The sequence below is a fragment of the Schistocerca serialis genome, chromosome 5, assembly GCF_023864345.2.
Source record: "Schistocerca serialis cubense isolate TAMUIC-IGC-003099 chromosome 5, iqSchSeri2.2, whole genome shotgun sequence".
NCBI classification, from domain to species: Eukaryota; Metazoa; Arthropoda; class Insecta; order Orthoptera; family Acrididae; genus Schistocerca; species Schistocerca serialis.
Genome location: NC_064642.1, coordinates 797,494,783 through 797,515,674, shown reverse-complemented (window position 1 = coordinate 797,515,674; position 20,892 = coordinate 797,494,783). Strand labels below are relative to the sequence as shown.

At 42.1% G+C, this 20,892-nt stretch overlaps 1 protein-coding gene across 1 annotated transcript in view; it reads left to right on the top strand.

Annotated features, from left to right (window-relative positions):
• Positions 1 to 13,984: 13,984 nt before the first annotated feature.
• The window catches only part of LOC126482231 (polyglutamylase complex subunit TTLL1-like), an 87,813-nt gene continuing 80,905 nt past the window's right edge, over positions 13,985 to 20,892 (top strand). The window contains exon 1 of the mRNA XM_050106210.1: positions 13,985 to 14,091. Within this exon, the coding sequence (XP_049962167.1) occupies positions 13,985 to 14,091 (107 nt within the window). The remainder of the gene's footprint in view (positions 14,092 to 20,892) is intronic.

Genomic DNA, 20,892 nt, shown 5'->3' with positions numbered 1-20,892 from the left:
CGTGCAGCCCGCCTCCAGTGGTGTCGAGACAGGCGTGAATGGAGGGACGAATGGAGACGTGTCGTCTTCAGCAATGAGAGTCGCTTCTGCCTTGGTGCCAATGATGGTCGTATGCGTGTTTGGCGCCGTGCAGGTGAGCGCCACAATCAGGACTGCATACGACCGAGGCACACAGGGCCAACACCCGGCATCATGGTGTGGGGAGCGATCTCCTACACTGGCCGTACACCACTGGTGATCGTCGAGGGGACACTGAATAGTGCACGGTACATCCAAACCGTCATCGAACCCATCGTTCTACCATTCCTAGACCGGCAAGGGAACTTGCTGTTCCAACAGGACAATGCACGTCCGCATGTATCCCGTGCCACCCAACGTGCTCTAGAAGGTTTAAGTCAACTACCCTGGCCAGCAAGATCTCCGGGTCTGTCCCCCATTGAGCATGTTTGGGACTGGATGAAGCGTCGTCTCACGCGGTCTGCACGTCCAGCACGAACGCTGGTCCAACTGAGGCGCCAGGTGGAAATGGCATGGCAAGCCGTTCCACAGGACTACATCCAGCATCTCTACGATCGTCTCCATGGGAGAATAGCAGCCTGCATTGCTGCGAAAGGTGGATATACACTGTACTAGTGCCGACATTGTGCATGCTCTGTTGCCTGTGTCTATGTGCCTGTGGTTCTGTCAGTGTGATCATGTGATGTATCTGACCCCAGGAATGTGTCAATAAAGTTTCCCCTTCCTGGGACAATGAATTCACGGTGTTCTTATTTCAATTTCCAGGAGTGTATTGCACTGATTATCTTTGATAATTTCATGAAACACAGGAGCAAATAGCGATAAAAGGCAAAAATATTATTTTTTTGTATCAAGTTACATATTTTGTATGATTTTTAGAATCTAAAACGTTAGAACAACAGGTAAAAAATAGTTACCAGCTTTAAAATATTCTATTAACATTCGACTCCGACAGGAAAAAAAATCTTATGAATTAAATATCTAAGTAAATCATATTTAACTGACTGTAATTTCGATAACGAGAGTACATTAAACAACATGATCCGTCGTGGAACCAGCGTCAACAGATGTCTACATTTGACATACATCCTAGAAGAATTACGGCCCGTGTTTCAGAGTTAATTCGACACTGAAGAGCCAAAGAAACTGGTACATCTGCCTAATGTCGTGTAGGGTTTCTCGCGGGACAATAATAAAAATATGTAATGTGGGCGCGAAAAACTTTTTAAATGATTGATAGTTGGGTGTAACGTTGAATTGAAATTATTTTTGAGTTTATGCTATTAATAACAGGCTGATTAATAAATATTAATATGAGCAAACGTTTTGTTCACGTTACTTACTGTAATATGGGCCAGTCTAGAAACACATAGCATTTAATTTGAAAACTAAAAATTAATTTTTGTATTCTGCCTCGGATAATTTTTTTTCTTTACAAGCATGATTTCTTTGTTATAATTTGCAACTGCCCACGCACACGAGAGAATTGTTCTTACCGCCATTAACAAATAATTAAGTTCGAGTCCTGGCTCTGCATTTCGGCGAGCAACTGAAAATAAAAATCTAAAAACCTATGTTATCATCCGGTGCGTCAGGCGGCTGTAGAAAAAATATTTATTATATTATGAGCGGGCGATAACTCCTCTTCCGCCAAATTCATGAAATAAAATTTCCACGTAACTGCATCTGTTACTGCAGCGGCGGCTGCAACTGTTGCGCTGAAGATTACTTAGAATACTGATTTTAAAAAAGAAGCGGACATGACACAGGTCTCACTTTCCACGAATAAAATGGAACAATAACTTTAAACTATTATCCTATTAAATCATTATCACAAATGAGCTTACATTCATCAGCAATTAACAAACATGTCAGACCCTTACCACATCAGACAAGAGAGAGAGCAAAAGGGTAGTAGAAGAACAATTGAACTCCCTTCTTCTTCACTTGCCTTGATTGTCTTGTACATAATTAGTAATCTTTGCACTCAAAAACTGAAATTAACATTTTATATACACTACTGGCCATTAAAATTGCTACACCAAGAAGAAATGCAGATGATAAAAGGGTATTCATTGGATAAATATATAAAACTGACATGTGATTACATTTTCACGCCATTTGGGTGTATAGATCCTGAGAAATCAGTACCCAGGACAACCGCCACTGGCCGTAATAACGGCCTTGATACGCCTGGGCATCAACTCAGACAGAGCTTGGATGGCGTGTACAGGTGCAGCTGCACATGCTGCTTCAACACGATACCACAGTTAATCAGGAGTAGTGACTGGCGTATTGTGACGAGACAGTTGCTAGGCCACCATTGATCAGATGTTCACAGTTGGTGATAGATCTGGAGAATGTGCTGGCCAGGGCAGCAGTCGAACATTTTCTGTATCCAGAAAGGCTTGTACAGGACCTGCAACATGCGGTCGTGTAATATCCTGCCGAAATGTAGGGTATCGCAGGGATCGATTAAAGGCTAGAGCCACGGGTCGTAACACATCTGAAAAGTAACGTCCACTGTTCAAAGTGCCGTCAATGCGAACAGGAGGTGACCGACGTGTAACCAATGGCACCCCATATCATCACGCCGGGTGATACGCCAGTATGGTGATGACGAATACACGCTTCCAATGTGCGTTCACCGCGATGTCGCCAAACACGAATGCGACCATCATGATGCTGTAAACAGAACCTGGATTCATCCGAAAAAATGACGTTTTGCCATTCGCGCACCCAGGTCACTCGTTGAGTACACCATCGCAATCCCTCCTGTCTGTGATGCAGCGTCAAGTGTAACCGCAGCCATGGTCTCTGAGCTGATAGTCCATGCTGCTGCAAACGTCGTAGAACCGGTCGGGCAGATGGTTGTTGTCTTGCAAACGTCCCCATCTGTTGACTCAGGGATCGAGACGTGGCTGCACGATCCGTTACAGCCATGCGGATAAGATGCCTGTTATCTCGACTGCTAGTGATACGAGGCCGTTGGAATCCAGCACGGCGGTCCATATTACCATCGTGAACCCACCGATTCCATATTCTGCTAACAGTCATTGGATATCGACGAACGCGAGCAGCAATGTCGTGATACGATATACCGCAATCGCGAAAGAATACAATCCGACCTTTATCAAAGTCGGAAACGTGATGGTACGCATTTCTCCTCGTTACATGAGGCATCACAACAACTTTTCACGAGGCAACGCCGGTCAACTGCTGTTTGTGTATGAGAAATTGGTTGGAAACTTTCTTCATGTCAGCACGTTGTAGGTGTCACCACCGGCGCCAACCTTGTATGAATGCTATGAAAAGCTAATCATTTGCATATCACAGCATATTCTTCCTGTCGGTTAAATTTCACGTCTATAGTAAGTCATATTCGTGGTGTAACAATTTTATTGGTCGGTAGTGTATTAATACAAATGAGGAAAATTTTTTTCCGCCTGTGAGGCCAGCATCGTACTCAATATACTATTTCTCATCGAGATAAAAGCTCTTGTCCATATTAAGGCGTTTTAATATTTGCGTCAGAGGTTTTTTTTTTTTCAATATTTTCACTGGGGACGGCACAGGCTTCCGGAACCATGCAGAACAGCCACAACACGACGTGGCATGGACTTGACTAATGTCTGAAGTAGTGTTCGGGGGAAGTGACGCCATGAATCCTGCAGGGCTGTCCATAAATCCGTAGGAGTAGGAGGGAGTGGAGATCTCTTCTGAACAGCATGTTTCAAGGCACCCCAGATACAAACAGTAATGTTCATGTCTGGGGAGTTTGGTGGCCACATGAGTGTTTCTGGATCTATTATGTGGCAATTATGGACGTGTGGAGTGTCGCATTGTCCTACTGGAATTGCTGCCAAGTCCGTCGGAATGCACAATGGACATAAATGGATACAGGCGATCAGACAGGATGCTTACGTACGTGTCACCTGTCAGAATCGTATCTAGACGAATCGGGGGTCCCATACGACTCCAACTGCACGCTCCCTACACCATTACGGAGCCTCAACCAGCTTGAACACTCCTCTGATCACATGCAGTATCCATGGATTCGTGAGGTTGTGTTCACACCCATACACGTCCATCCACTCGATACGGTATGAAACGATCATGCAACATGTTTCCAGTCATCTACAGTCGAATGTCGGTGTTGACTGGCCCACGCGAGACGTTAAGCTGTGTGTCGTGAAGTCATCAAGGGTACACGAAGATGTTTCGTTGAATGGTTCGCAAGCTGACGCTTCTTGATGGCCCAGCATTGAAATCAGCAGCAATCTGCGGAACTATTGCACTTCTGTCACTTTGTACAATTCTCTTCCGTCATCGTTCGACGCGTTCTTGCAGGATCTTTTTCCGGCCCCAGCGATGTCGGAATTTTTATATTTTGTCGTTTTCCTTATATTCAGAGTACACTCGTCAAGTGGTCCCGACTTCATCGCTTCCTCGGCGATGCTGTGTCCCATCGCTCGTGCGCCGACTATTACACCACGTTCAAACTCACTTAAATCTTGATAATTTGCCATTTAGCAGCAGTAACAGATCTAACAACTTCTCAGACACTTGTTGTCTTATATAGGCGTTGCCGACCGCAGCGCCTTCTTTTGCCTGTTTGCGTATCTCTGTATTTAAATACGCATGACTGTACAGTTTTACTGGTGCTTCAATATATTATAATAATCCATATTACATTAATAACGCGAAGACAAGTCGTGGAGATATTACCAACAGCAGTCGCTAATTTGCGGGCGAACGAAACTCGAATAGCGCCCTACTTTTCCCGCAGTGTGACATCAACTACTCGAAATATTCTAGTCGTTCTCAAGCACAGCACTGATAAAACACAGGGAGAAATATGACTTATTTCTTCCTAAAGTAGTGAATCTTCACATGACAGACTTGAAACACTGAGTCACTTTTACTTTAACTATTTGATTAAGACATAAATGACGGAGAAAGGGCATCTTGATGACGGCCTCGCTGCGGTTCTAACAATGGGATGCGGATGTTCATTTCCTAGCAACATTCTGAAGTTATAACATTATCCAGTTTGGCCGCTCAAATTTCAGGTATGTTCGTCCGTCACTATAACATTGTGATGTAGCTATTTTATCGGAGAGTATGCGTTACATTGTGTACGTCAGTTTATGTCCGCCCTGCCGTTATAGACATCGTCAATTTACTAACGTACAGCAACTGTATGGATACGTGTTCGTTCAGTGCATAGTGAATAATTACCCTGCAGAAGTATCGTCTCAGTTTTCCTTTATTTTTATAGACTAAACATTTCCAGCATAAATAATGTACATGACATCGCATTCGTTCAATATAAGTTACGAGTTTTTCAAAGTGTGAAGACGTTTCTCATAGTGTGACCTGCATATTTTATGAAAGCTATTTGTCATTAGGCGTAATGAGAATGTAAATTTATCTCAGTTACTTTTTTACTGCAGTTTGTTCACACCGTGCTGTATGTTAGAATCCCTATTTTGACTATGTTGGGGTCAGCTGAAGAATGGGATACAACTAATGACGTCATCGTTTACTCACAGACATTAATGTCTTTAGTTTCGAGCCCCAGATAATAAATCGATTTTCTACTGCGACGAGGCGTCATCATTGTAAACTGAAATAAATGAAAGTGATTTTAAAAGACACTGCCAGACTTTGTGTACGATTTTTGTCGCTTGTATTAATTAAAATGATTTGTTCGTTGTGATTCATTCAGTACTTATTTTGGTTCTTAGTGAGTTTGAGGAATTTCGGAAAAATTGTTTTTGATTCTGGAGAAATTTTACTTTTTGATTTTCATTTTTAAGTCTGGATTTATCTATTCCTATGAATATGGATGATTTGAAGCAGGGTTCGTCAACTGCAGTACGGAATACAAATTTTACAGTTGTCGTTATTTTTCGCCTTCGCTAGCACTAGTATCCTACTTTTCAGTAGATCTATATAGGCCAAATGAAGGGTGGGATACAATTCTTATGTACGTCGCTTTTTTTCGCGTTCGTGTAGTTTAACTGAGGTACACGATGCTAATGTTACGTACATTATCCTTTTAGTCTTCGGTAGCGTTCTTATCTTATTCTGCAGTTGACGCATATATGCCAGCTGAAACATGAGATACAAATTTTACGTATGTCGGTCTTTTCGCCTTCGTCAGTTGGCCTACATAGGTCAGTTGAAGAATGGGATACTAAATTCCACGCTAACGTTACTTCTGTCGTTTTTCATCTTTCCTTTTTCCACTAATATCCCATTCTTCAGGTGAGCAATATAGGTCCACTGAAAATAGGAAACTAGGACTCAAAGAAGCGATTCACTTAAAATTATGTTCGAAATATGACTTTACGTGACATATGTCTACCGACTGTTTTCTTTGTCATGTTTTCCCTTTTTTTTCAACATCAGTCTTTGCTGTTAAATCTGTGCAACACATCGTCTCTAGTAACTTCTGTAGCCATTGGGCAAAGCCTACGAGTCGTATCCCATTCTTCAGTAAAATGATATAATTTATTGGTTAACATTACTTTTCGGTGAATTGTGAGTTTCGTCACGTTATAGTGATGTGTGACTTTCAGAAACCTGTTGATCTGAACAGATTAATTTTACTTTTCTGTGATCGACTGTATGGTATGAAGCACTTTTATGCCCTAAACAGTATCTAATACATTAGAACTACATCGATATTGCACTGACTTCATGCCACTGCATTCAGTACGATTGGGGTAATCAGTTACGTGTGTGTATTTTGCAACAAGTTTTCAGGTACTCTTTGTTGGTCTTTATAACTAACAGTACCCAGGAGAAGACGGTACTTTTCCATAAAATTGCATTAGACAATCGTGACCTGTATTCACATATCACTTGTTACAACAAATCTCATTCTCAACGGAGAGAAATCATCATACGTTAAGTAACATTGGGCGTGTCCCAAAGGAACGCTGCAGGACCATTAATTTTCATATGACCTAGTGAATTACGTCGGACGTTGCATGAGGATTTTCAAGGATACTGCTGTGTTGTACAAAGATGTCACGACATTAGAAAACTGTAGCGCAATGCAAAAAGAATTGCAGACAATCAACACTTGGTGCAGGGAATGGCAACTGACACACGACATAAAAAAATAATCTAAGGTATTGCACGTAAACAGGAAGAAATACCCATTATTGTATGATTACACGATTGCACAACAACCACTGGCAGCAGTCACGTCCGTAAAATGTCTAGCAGTGTGTGTAAGGAGCGATTTAAAGCGAATCCGTGACATACAATAATTGCAGGTAAGGCAGATGCAAGAAGGAGATTCACTGGAAGAATCCTCAGGAAGTAGGGTCCACCCAAAACGAAAGTATCTTACAAAACCTTCGTTCGACTAATGCTTAAATATTGCTTTTCAATTTGGGACCCGTACCAGATAGGATAAGTAAAGGAAATAGAGAAGATCCAAAGAACAGCAGCGCGTTTCATGTTCGTTTAACGAGCGCGAAGATGCTCAGCCAACTCCAGTAGCAGACGGTGGAACAGAGGTGTTCTGCATCGCAGTGTGGTAAAATCCCTAGAGGTTACGTTCCTGGAAGAGACAACCAGTATGCAGCTTCCTGTTACGTGTAAGACCGTTAGGGTACAGTCACAGATATTCGGGTTCACACGGCGGCTTACCAGTAGTCGTTCTTCTCGCAAACCATTCATGACTGGGACAAGAAAAGGGCGAAGTGACAGGGGTACAAAAGGTAACCTCTGCCACAAATACCTGGATCGATTGGGGAGCAACGATGTCCTCAGTTTCGTGGGCTTTCTATTGTCATGAATCCTGTGTGAGCCTGTATGTGTCTAACGACAGGCAGGTAGACGAGAGTATGGATCAAGTTGGTGTACCTAGCTTCAGTCAACGCGATTTATACCTTACGAAGTTTCATTCAATCCTTACTTACACACAAATGTAAAGTGTTAAGTCTAAAGACATAGGTATCCAACTAGTGGTACTTTCATGACCAGACCGCAGATTAGCCACAGTGTGATTGAGATGTGGCCTCAGACAGATGATAGAATATGGAGGAGCTGCGTATCTGAAGTTCTTTTTTGTCATATATGGACAACGGAACTCCCCCAAGTTATTTAACTAACGTATTCTCTCCTTAAATATAAGGAAAATCATTAATTTAGTCTTATTTTGCTTTTGTGTATCTTACAGCCCTGAATTAGCATATTTTCGCTATCGTTAAGCACTTAATTCTCGATCACTTTTCGCCGAACCACGCATTTTTTTTTTTTTTTTTTTTTTTTTTATATGACAAACGCGACCCACATCAATTGAGTCCTTATATCCGTTATTGCTTCTTCTATATTGGAGGATAGTCTTCCTAGGAACACTTGATGTTTCCAGATCGGTGTTTCAACCCAGTGACCGATTTTAGAAACGCATGAAAGAATGCGCACTAGACATTGCCATGGGCAGTTTCCGGCATTATGTACTGTTTTTGTTGTTGTAAGACACTGTTTTTGTTGTTATAAGACACGAGGTTTTGTTTTCTGCAGCGTTTGTAATTATTGCAGTTTCTACCTACTTAAGTTCTGTACCACATAGTAAAGCTATTTTGATGATATTGATAATTCTTCAGTTGCAGAGCTTTATGCTGAGTAAAATTCTGTATATTTTTGAAACTAGTTACATAACGTGTGGACGGTTCCACACATCGTCGTCGTGCATCACCTTCTACCACAAAACGAAATAGAGAGAATTCAGTCGTGGTTGAAATAAAGATGGATTTATTACTTTTTCGTTTTGCCTGTATTGAAAGACATCTTCAAACAGTCTAGGAAAATTACAAAACCCAAAAATTCTAAAGCCACAAACCACGTAAAATTTTTTCAACTCCACACCATAAAAGTTACAGCTCCTAAAGTGTGTTTTGGGAGTGCCGACATGGTAGCTAAAGCGTGTACTAGCTCCCATACCATGAAATATAAAAATTGTCTCATGAAAACAAGAGCCAAAAGCATTTAATTACACCCAGAAAAGAATGGGAAAAGCGCATGTATAACGCTAAAATACGGAACAATGCCAGCGATCGCAATTTGAACCTAAAACAAGAACGACATCAGGCCGGATAAGCAATTATTAGGAAAGAGAAACAGGCAGAAGCCTACCTTGTCACGACTTACAGTGAAGTGGTAACACACCACAAGCCAATAATGATAATAAAAGTTAACTCTCAATCGCAAAATCAAATGTGACTTATTTTTAGAATACAGGTTCTGTCAACAGCATAAAAAATCATCTGAAGAAGGAAAAGAACACTGTTAAAATATGTAAACCACGGCCTTGTACAATAGGAGGAAGCAAACACAGACATTATTTGACTTAGCAAGCGGAGACGACGCGCCTTAAACACAAAATAGGCCTTGTTTACATCTGTTGTACGAGCGCAACCTTACGTGCTATGATACGAAAATTAAGGCCTGCGGTGTTTTTGTAGTACCGGTAAGTTCCCCCGGTGGCGACGCTAGGATTTCTAACGACGGAAGGCTATGTGCAAACAATCGGGAAGAACGTCCAGTGTCAGAACTAATGTACCGGTAAATTCATAAAATCTTTTGACGATGCGCATCATAGCATCAAAAAACGCCTGAATTTTCGACAGTAACAGTTCGTTGAAAAGCGTCGGAGACCTGAATCAAATTTGTTTCGAAATTTCGAAAAGTAAATTTAATTTTCGCCCTTTATTTTCTATGTGCAGGATTATAGGATTTTCCAAACTAAGGGACTGATGGCATGAGGCGTTAAGATGATCAGCGAAGGGGAAATATTTTTTTAATTTACTCTTTCTTCGTTAGCAACTGTTTGCTGAATCTAACAGTAAATGACATCGTCGGCTGGCCGATGTATTGGGATGGAAATTCTGGGCACCTAATTTTATGAACCACCAACTTAGCGTTATACATACACTTGGCCCATTCTTTCCTGGGTGTAATTTTGTTCGTTTACCTCCTCATTTCATGGGATGATTATTTACCCATAGTTCGATAAGTGTTAATTGTTATATTGGATACTATGGGAGCTAGTACACTCTTTAGCCACCATTCCTCCCCCCTCCCCGTACACCCTAAAAGCAACTTGTAACCGATAACTTTTATGTCTTAGGGTTCAATAATTTTTCCATGGTTCGTTGTTTTAGAATTTCGGTATATGGCCATTATATTCGTACCGGGTTTTGTAGTTTTCCCGTATTGTCTGAGGAAACGGCCTTGCCGCAGTGGCTACACCGGTTCCCGTGAGATCACCGAAGTTAAGCGCTGTCGGGCGTGGTCGGCACTTGATTGGGTGACCATCCAGGCCGCCATGCGCTGTTGCCATTTTTCGGGGTGCACGCAGCCTCGTGATGCCAATTGAAGAACTACGTGACCGAATAGTAGCGGCTTCGGTCAAGAATACCATCATAACGACCGGGAGAGCGGTGTGCTGACCCCCACGCCCCTCCTATCCGCATCCTCCACTGAGGATGGAAACGGGGGTCGGGTGGTTCCGGTAGGCCACTCGTGGCCTGAAGACGGAGTGCTATGTTGTCTGAAGGTGCCTTCCAACACTAGCGAAAGGCGTCGCTAATGAAGAACTAATACATCCATCTTGATTGCAACCAAGACAGAATTCTATCTGTAACCTTACCACGGTTGCTGCATCAGTGCCACAGAGTTGGAAAAATAGAGTGGAATAACTTTTGTTATGAAACGGAATGCCTTTTTACCGTGAAACACATCATATTTACAAATGAGCTGAGTTTCTTTAATGTCTTAATGGTGTTCTGTGTCTCAAAAACTGAAATTTGTGTTAGGTGCAATAGCTTCTATTTCAAAAAGTTTTTAACGTGTAACTAATTTTTGATAATATTTCTTAATCTGATTTTACTTACTGATTTAGCCGGCCGCGGTGGCCGAGCGGTTCTAGGCGCTTCAGTCCGGAACCGCGCGACTGCTACGGTCGCAGGTTCAATTCCTGCCTCGGGCATGGATGTGTGTGATGTCCTTAGGTTAGTTAGGTTTAAGTAGTTCTAACTTCTAGGGGACTGATGACCTCAGATGTTACGTCCCATAGTGCTCAGAGCCATTTGAGCCATTATGAACTTACTGATTATTCGTATGTAGTAGAGCAATAATGCAAAACATTATACACAGTATTGAGGAGTTTCTTTCCACCACAACACTTTTAAATTTGAATAGATTATTTTTCGTACGTACATGACCATATTGTACCCTGCAACAGTTTTCACATTTGGAAACACCTTAATTTTCCAGAGCAATTTTTGTAATTTCAGAAAAATGCCGCAGCACACGTAAAGTTAATGATGTAATTTCGAAATGTGATAAGGATAAACATTAAACTTCTGGTGCAGGCCAGAGTAGTGTCCCGAAGTGCAACACTCTCCCCTACGAATTAAATATTAGTGGGTATTGATTTCCTGATCTCGACCACATATCAGTCCGTCACTACTGACTTACCGTCTTTTTCACATAATGTGTTATCTCTTCATCCCTGTACTTGACACCAGTTTACCTGAGAAAGGACCCTATACAATATTATAATCCTTTTTCGTACAAATTAATAGAAAGTGTTTTCCTGTTTTTTCCGCATCCGCCTTGTGCTATTAGCACAGTACTTTTCTGAGTAACTTTTTTTCATGCATGTAATACCAAGCTGTCACCACATAGAAGAAGTTTCCTCGTCACAGATCTGTGAGCTCCTCTTAGTTGAATATGAGGAAAAACATTTGTTCCTTAAGCATACAAAGACTGAAACTTCTAGTTTCTCTAAGATAACGTGGTGACTGCACAACTTCATGTCTGAGAAACTTCACATGAAATCGTGGCAGGGAAAATTTTGTAATAAATGTATTTTAACAGGTGGTCAGAAAAATTATTTTAGGTATAATAATAAGTAGAGAGGCCCTTCTTGAGTACAAAATAAAACACAGAAAAAAATATTTAAAGATATTTTTAACTATGCTTAAGCAAATTATTTATTTGCACACTCACATTTATATACTATTTTATTTGTTTCGTACTTTTACCTCTCACATAATTTATTAATACCCTGCACTGGATTTTTGGCATTTTTTGCTTATTGTCAGGTGTTTTATTGCGCGCATATGAAAACAGAAGTTAGTTCTGAAACTAACACATTTTTCATCATGATAAAATATTTTCATGCGACCAACAAGGACTGCAATGTGCAGTTCCGCAGTTACGGAACTGCCTGCCTTACATCAAAACCCAAAAGCTATCACCATTAGCCGTTAAAAGAACCGACCGTCAAGATTGCATTAGACTTAGTCAACAAACCATCAAACAGTTAGTTTTGGAACCAACATTTGTTTTGATATGCGCGCAATAAAACGTCTGATAATGAGAAAAAAATGCCAAAAATCCATTGCAGGGTATTAACAAATTATATGAGTGGACTAGTACGAAACAAATAAATCTTTCTTCCGTTGGACGTTGCTAATTTACAATAATTTGTTCGTTACTTTTTTTGTATGCTTGACGCTGACCTCTTGAAATATTATGCCGGACTCCTTCATCAACTGTGTTGTTACCGCTGTTTAATAGCATAAGATGTTCATTTCGATTAACAAAACCATATGCTGACACTAAACTTGGGCAAATCGAACTGGTCACATCAGTAGGTTCTGTCAACCAGAACGTCACAACGTGGGTTGTCAACGTACAGTGAATATCAAAAGGCCATTTTATTTGTCTCTTTACACCACGTAGTAACCATTGTCAAAACTATTTGTATACCATCTGAGTACTTCTGCAAAGCTTCAAAGCAGGTCGGCGTTGCCCGGAATTTCGGTATAGGTACCCGAGCAAGTGTTGCTGAAGTACTCACAGAAGTGTGCCGCAAATCCACTGTTCACATGCGAGATTTTATTTACCAATGAGGTGGGTGCTTTGAATTTCCGTAACCAGCAAATGTAGGCAGGTGAAAATCCCCACGCAATTCAGGAAAGAGGGCATCAACACCGATTCTCAATCAACATATGGGCAGGTGTACTTGGCGATTGATTAATAGGGCCATAATTGCCACCACAAAGGTTGACTGGGGCGCAGTACCTGGACTCCCTCATTAATGTGTTACCTACCTTGTTGGAGACTGTGCCGCAACAGCAACCATTACAAATGTGGTTCATCAATGATGGCACACCAACGCACTTACGTCATAGTGTGCGCGATAATCTGACGCAAAAGTTTCAAGACAGGGGTCGTTGGGAGGGGTGTGTGAAGCGGGGGGGGGGGGGGGGGGGGGGGGGTGGCAGGCGCACACCTGCACACCTTAGCCTGCTCATTGCCCAGACGTCAACCCCCTAGGCTTTTCATTAGGAGTACACTTGAATGAACTGGTCTACGCCACGCCTATCAACGATGGTCGGACACGATCTTCAGTGCTGACCAGCTGATACAGTAACAGTCGGGTGTACTTCCTTACGCCGGAGGGCAGACGGGAGCGTCTTCATGAATCGACGCCACGTTGAGCACCTCCTGTTCAGTTCAAATGGCTCTAAGCACTATGGGGCTTAATATCTGAGGTCATCAGTCCCCTAGACTTAGAACTACTTTAAACCTAACTAACATGAGGACATCACACACATCCATACCCGAGAGAGGATTCGAACCTGCGACCGCAGCAGCAGCGCGGTTCCGGACTGAAGCGCCTAGAACCGCTCGGCAACAGCGGCTGGCTAACACCTCCTGTAAACATGTCTTTATCGCAAAATGTATGCATTTTCGGACCCATGTTTGTAGTATTTATGTTACCTAGACAAATGTATTCCCAGAGTTTCGTGACTGCACCTTAATTATTTTTCGGTGCAGCGACCTTTTTTCTATCAGAGTATATTCTTGTAAGGGTTTTGTACCTCTGTTCCTTCCACTTACGCTTTCTTTTGCGTTCACAGGCAACATGAAAGTCCACTACTGCAATGACCTGGAAAAACTTGTGCTGGACGTCAACTTCCAGAAACGCGGATGGAGAGCGGTTGAACCAGAAGATGACTGGAACTTTTACTGGTAAGATTTGTATCAACTACTGTTTGATTCACTTACGACTGCCAGGCCACTTAGTATTTCTAGCAAAATGTTCCTCTCGTTTTCGTCTTGTTTCATTGGAAAGGAATTATACATACACTGCGTCACAAAGAAAGTGAAGCACATAGAACGGGAACAAACGAAATAAACTTACTAGATTGAAAGTGTATGTGACTTTACATCAGGAAATCGATTCAAATTTGCAAAGAGCTTAGCGGTATGAACCCATTATGACGTTGCACGCTGTCCCCTCATCCCCCACACCTCATCGCCTGCCAGGCTGCATCCGCCGGTTCGTTTGTGAAGCCACTGTATCCTCTCCTGCAGCAACCTGGCTCAGAACTGCTGCAACTCTTCCTTGATATCCTCGACACTGGTACTGAGACGACTTGACGTCCGAGCTGGTCCCACACGGTGTAGAGATCTGGACACTTTCGGGACACGGAAGCACTTCAACATGGTACAACGCCGCGCGGCGTAACAGTGTGGTCCGCGGAGCCATGTCACGTTTTCCGCTGCTCACCTCATCGGAGGTTCGTGTCCTCCCTCGGGCATGGTTGTGTGTGTTGTCCTTAGAGTAAGTTAGTTTAAGTTAGATAAAGTAGTGTGTAAGCCTAGGGACCGATGACCTCAGCAGTTTGGTCCCGTAGGAACGTACGACAAATTTGCAAATTTACATGATACAATCAGTTCATACAGACGCATGCCATGTGGGAATGAGCATTGTTTTCTTGAAATATGGCACCATGATGAGAAGAAGTGCATGGAGCCCAAGGATGCCTGTGACGTACCACCCAGCTATCACAGGTCATTCAGTCACCATTACCCGTGACCCGAAGTCATACCTGACAGATCCCCACAACACGACGCCAAGAGTAACACCGCTGTGCGTCTCGAAAACACTGGAAGAATGGCACCTCTCACCAGGTCATCGCCGTAGTCGCTGTCAATGGTTATCAGGTGTGGTGCGCAAACGTGATTCATCCTGAACACATTGCGACGCCATTTTCCAGCAGTCCAGCTCTGCTGTCACGGCGCCACTCCATATACAGCCGTTGGTGTTGCGATGTAAGCGGTGGGCTGCCCATAGGAGGTTGAGTCTCTAGTCTCTCTGCTGCTAGTCTAAGACCAACGGTGCGAGATGACCCAGAATGTTGCACGCGCTCCATTACTTGTTTACGGATGGTAGGCACAGATAGGAAGAGGTTACGATGAGGTTGGTGCACCAATACAGCTATCTTGCTTGGTGCACCAATACAGCCATCTTCTCATGTGGTGATCAAATGTGGTGGACCGGAACCTTGACACAACGAGACCCCTTCCAAACTCCGTCAGCTACTGTCTCATATGAGTATGAAGCATCTCGATGTCCTTCAGCGTGATCGCTCTACGACTGGCGCTTTACTCTTCTCTTATATACCTTACAAGACCTGGCAACAACATTGACCATGCTGGCTGGCGGAGGTTCTACCAGTCGTAGGGAAGTGCAAGTCTAATCATTTCCTACCTGCCGATGGCGCGTACGTAGACGAATTTACATTGACATCCAATCACGTCTTCTAGGTGCTTTACTTTCTTGTCAGGCAGTGTATTTCTTATAGTTTTCGCTACCCGCGGTGAACAGTGTAGCAAAGTGTTCGTTATCATACACCTTGCATCGGACAGTGGGACAAAGAGGATCCCAAATGGGAATATTTGGGAAGGTATTACCAGTTCCAGCATTTGCCTAGCTGCCAAGGGTAACCCTGCAACGTCTGTAGTTCATAACGTAATGAAGCTTTGTATCTCCTAGATCCTTCTCTAGATTGTCGCACAGATGACAAAATGGTAGATATCGAAATAGACGACAGAGGGGTAGAGAATCAATTAAAATCGCTCAAAAGAGGAAAGGCCGCTGGACCTGATGGAATACCAGTTCGATTTTACACAGAGTACGTGAAGGAACTTGCCCCCCTTCTTGCAGCGGTGTACCGTAGGTCTCTAGAAGAGCGTAGCGTTCCAAAGGATTGGAAAAGGGCACAGGTCATCCCCGTTTTCAAGAGGGGTCGTCGAACAGATGTGCAGAACTATAGACTTATATCTCTAACGTCGATCAGTTTTAGAATTTTGGAACACGTATTATGTTCGAGTATAATGACTTTTCTGGAGACTAGAAATCTACTCTGTAGGAATCAGCATGGGTTTCGAAAAAGACGGTCGTGTCAAACCCAGCTCGCGCTAGTCGTCCACGAGACTCAGAGGGCCATAGACACGGGTTCACAGATAGATGCCGTGATTCTTGACTTCCGCAATGCGTTCGATACAGTTCCCCACAGTCGTTTAATGAACAAAGTAAGAGCATATGGACTATCAGACCAATTGTGTGATTGAATTAAAGAGTTCCTAGATAACAGAACGCAACATGTCATGCGCAATGGAGAGAACTCTTCCGAAGTAAGAGTGATTTCAGGTGTGCCGCAGGGCAGTGTCATAGGACCGTTGCTATTCACAATATACATAAATGACCTTGTGGATGACACTGGAAGTTCACTGAGGCTTTTTGCGGATGATGCTGTGGTGTATCGAGAGGTTGTAACAATGGAAAATTGTACTGAAAAGCAGGAGGATCTGCAGAGAATTGACGCATGGTGCAGGGAATGGCAATTGAACCTCAATATAGACAAGTGTAATGTGCTGCGAATACATAGAAAGATAGATCCCTTATCATTTAGCTACAAAATAGTAGGTCAGCAACTGGAAGCAGTTAATCCATAAATTATCTGGGAGTACGCATTAGAAGTGATTTAAAATGGAATGATCATATAAAGTTGATCGTCGGTAAAGCAGATGCCAGACTGAGATCCATTGGAAGAATTCTAAGGAAATGCAATCTGAAAACAAAGGAAGTAGGTTACAGTACGCTTGTTCGCCCACTGCTTGAATACTGCTCAGCAGTGTGGGATCCGTACCAGATAGGGTTGATAGAAGAGATAGAGAAGATCCAAGGAGAGCAGCGCGCTTCGTTAAAGGATCATTTAGAAATCGCGAAAGCGTTACGAAGATGATAAACTCCAGTGGAAGACTCTGCAGGAGAGACGCTCAGTAGCTCGGTACGGGCTTTTGTTAAAGTCAAGCAGTATACTGCTCCCTCCTGCGTATATCTCGCGAAGAGACCATGAGGATAAAATCAGAGAGATTAGAGCCCACACAGAAGCATACCGACAATCCTTCTTTCCACGAACAATACGAGACTGGAATAGTAGGGAGAACCGATGGAGGTACTCAGGGTACCCTCCGCCACACACCGTCAGGTGGCTTGCGGAGTATGGATGTAGATGTAGATGACACGTTCTAATTTTGTGCTTCAGCGTATATGTGATGATCTAACTATGATAATAATGTCATTTTTACTCTGTAACTTATGTGGAATCATCTAAATTGCAACATTCTAAAATCCAAGGTGGCACTGCATCTCTTGTGAACGTAAGATGTAATGTTTATTTAAATGAAAACCTCTAAATGTATGATGGGATATCACCTAGCATCTGTGGGTATAGCTAGGTATCTGTTGCTTGTTCTGACGAAAACTTATTGATGATTACCATTGTACTAATGTAATACATGATATTCGTATACTAAAACTAAATCTCCAAAACCTATTATCTGTCTACGCGTAGTTACGGAGACAACTTTGGAATCATATAGAAAATGATCAATAATCACTGTTTCCTAAACATATCTAAGAATTGTTAATCAAGGCCATAAAATTGTAACCCTGCCTGTAAAACGAAGATCTGCTTTTCTCTGCTATGCCATAGTGCCTGTAACAAATCAGTAAACAGCATGTAGATCTCAAACAAATACAGATTCAGTGCAATGCGCTGCTAAACATATGCCTACTGAATAAATCAAGCTAAGTGCAACGCATGCATAAGGATTTAAGAAACTAATCATACTCGGTAACCTGTCAACCATCAAGCTGAAATATGTAAGTTCGTGGTCAAGGAAACAAAAAACCTATCTGAATGTAAAGATACATTGGAATGGAAATGAAGTAACATGCTTCATGACAGAGCGTAGGGGAACCTCAGAAAACACACAGTTGAAGAATTTCAGTTACATTTGAGTGAACACTTCTTCCTTCTTTTAGGCACTACCGTTAACAATGAGATGGACACAGGTACGATGCACAAAACTTTATCGATGCACTAAACAGCTTTGACAATACGTTATTTCTACATTACGTACATTTAAAAATGACAAAAGTAATGTAACTATTTCCTGAATACATTCATGGTTATCTTAAAATGTCTTGCGAAACAATATTTTGCTAACCACGAATTTCACACCCACGTAATAACTTACTAAATGAATCATTTATCCTAAACATCTTGAGCGAGGATTGCTAAAGCCGAACTGCACACAAGATAGCAAATAGTTTAATATAAAATGATCAATTATCCTTATATACACAGCCTTTTCAATAACTTTAGCAAACACTGATGCCATAGAAATAGGTCTAAAATTGTCTACATTGTCCACTTCTCCCTTTTTATAAAGCGACTTTGCTACTGAGTACTTTAATCGTTCAGCAAACTGACCATTCCTAAAGGAAAAATTACAAATATGGCTAAATACAGGGCTAACATGAGCAGTGCATTACTTTAATATTCTGCTAGGCACTCCATCATATCCATGAGAGTCCTTAGTCTTCATTGATTTAATTATTGACTCAATCTCCTCCTTGTCTGTATCACAGGGGAGTATTTCAGATATCAATCTAGGAAAAGCATTTGCAAAGAGAGTTATATGATTCCCTGTAGAAACTAATTTTTTATTTAATTCACCAGCAACGCTCAAAAAATGATGGTTAAATATTGCACATATATCTGACTTATCATTAACAGAAATACTTTTACTACGAACTGACTTTACATCGTCAACTCTGTGAGGCTGACCGGACACTTCCTTCACAACTGATCATATGGTTTTAATTTTATCCTGTGAATTAGCTATTCTATTTGCGTACCACATACTCTTTGCCTTCCTAATAACATTTTAAGCAACTTACAATACCGCCTGTAATGGGCTACTGAGGCTTGATTGTGACTACTTCTAACATTTTGATGTAATTCCCGCTTTGTTCTACAGGATATCCTTATCCCACTAGTCAGCCAACTGGGCTGTCCATTACTTCTAGTACCCCGTTTAGAACGTTCTAATGGAAAGCAACTCTCAAAGGGCATGAGGAATGTGTTAAGGAAAGCATTATATTTGTCGTCTATGTTATCGCTACTATAGACGTACTGCCACTCTTGTCCCTTTACGAGCTTTAAAGAACTCTCTGTTGCTGTTGGATTCACTTTCCTACACACTTTGTAATTATATGTCACATTCGTTTGAGTACAAAAGCACTTTAGTGTTAAAATTTGTGCATCACGGTATGAAAGACCATTCACCCTTTTACTAACAGAAAGCCCATCTAGTAATGAAGAGTGAATAAAAATACAGTCAATGTCTGTGCTACTGTTTCCCTGCACCCTAGTTGGAAAAAACACAGTTGAATCAAATCGTACAAATTTAGGAAACGTTCTAACATTCTTTTTCTTGCACCATCATACACAAAATTCATATTTAATTGAACAACATTCAAATATCTGTTTCGTGCAGTGCCGTGATACTTCTATGGACTCAAATGGAATACTGTTTTTTACGTACACGAGCACTTCCCCACCCCGTAAAGAACTCCTTGAAAAAAAGTCAGCTAATCTGTATCCTGGTAAAGGAAGCCTCTGAATTGCCAAATTATTTAAGTGGTGCCCCGATATACCAATAATTTCAGAGTCAACATCTAAGAGGAGTCAATTAACTTTATCTCCAGTACCTCTTATATTTTGATGAAATATGCTAATTCCTTATCTACTTTGAAACATGACGTCCTCTGAAGGTGAGCCCTTAGGTTGAGGGACTTCCTTTAAGCAGGTATACCTTTCAGCTGACGTAATCTAAAAAAAGTTGCAACTCTAACACCAACTGCTACAGGAGTTTTTCCATGAGTGACCCCACCACCACCCACTACACTGTCACCTATCAGCTTTGTCAGTCTCCCCATCCCATACCTATTGAGGTGCAGGCCATGCCTAGTAAAACCCCATCTACTGATGGACTCAACTGGCACCATTGAAATATGGCCCATGTCGTCTGCCACCAGTGCTTTCTCCAGCCCCATGTTAACGCGCCCAACAGCCGCATTAAGATGAGGCCGATCATGACGCTGAAACAGTAGCACGAAATGCACGTTAGTGCCACCAGTTTGAGTAACTGTGTTCCTATTATCGTGTCGGACGTCCTTTTGTCAGACGTAGGGCAGAAATGAAGGCAGAAATACTGACCCATGCTGCCTCTGTAGGGGTCCATAATTGCGAAAGTGTTGCCAGTAGAGGGGTCTGTGCACGAAACGACCTCTCAGTTACGTGCCATAAATGTCCGATGGGTTTCACGCCGGGCGATGTGGATTGTCAGATCTTTAACTCAAATTATTCAGAATGTTCTTCAAACCAGTCGCGAGCAATTGTGGCCTGGGAAAATGGGGTATTGTTATTCTTAAAAATTCCATCGTAGTTTGGGTGGATGAAGTCCATGAATGGCTGAAATGAGGGGGGGGGGCGAGGGAGGGAGGGAGGGAGGGAGGGAGGGAGAGAGAGAGAGAGAGAGAGAGAGACGTGTGTGTGTGTGTGTGTGTGTGTGTGTGTGTGTGTGTGTTCCTACTTGGAGTTTCCATTGTTTGAAAATGTGTATAAGATG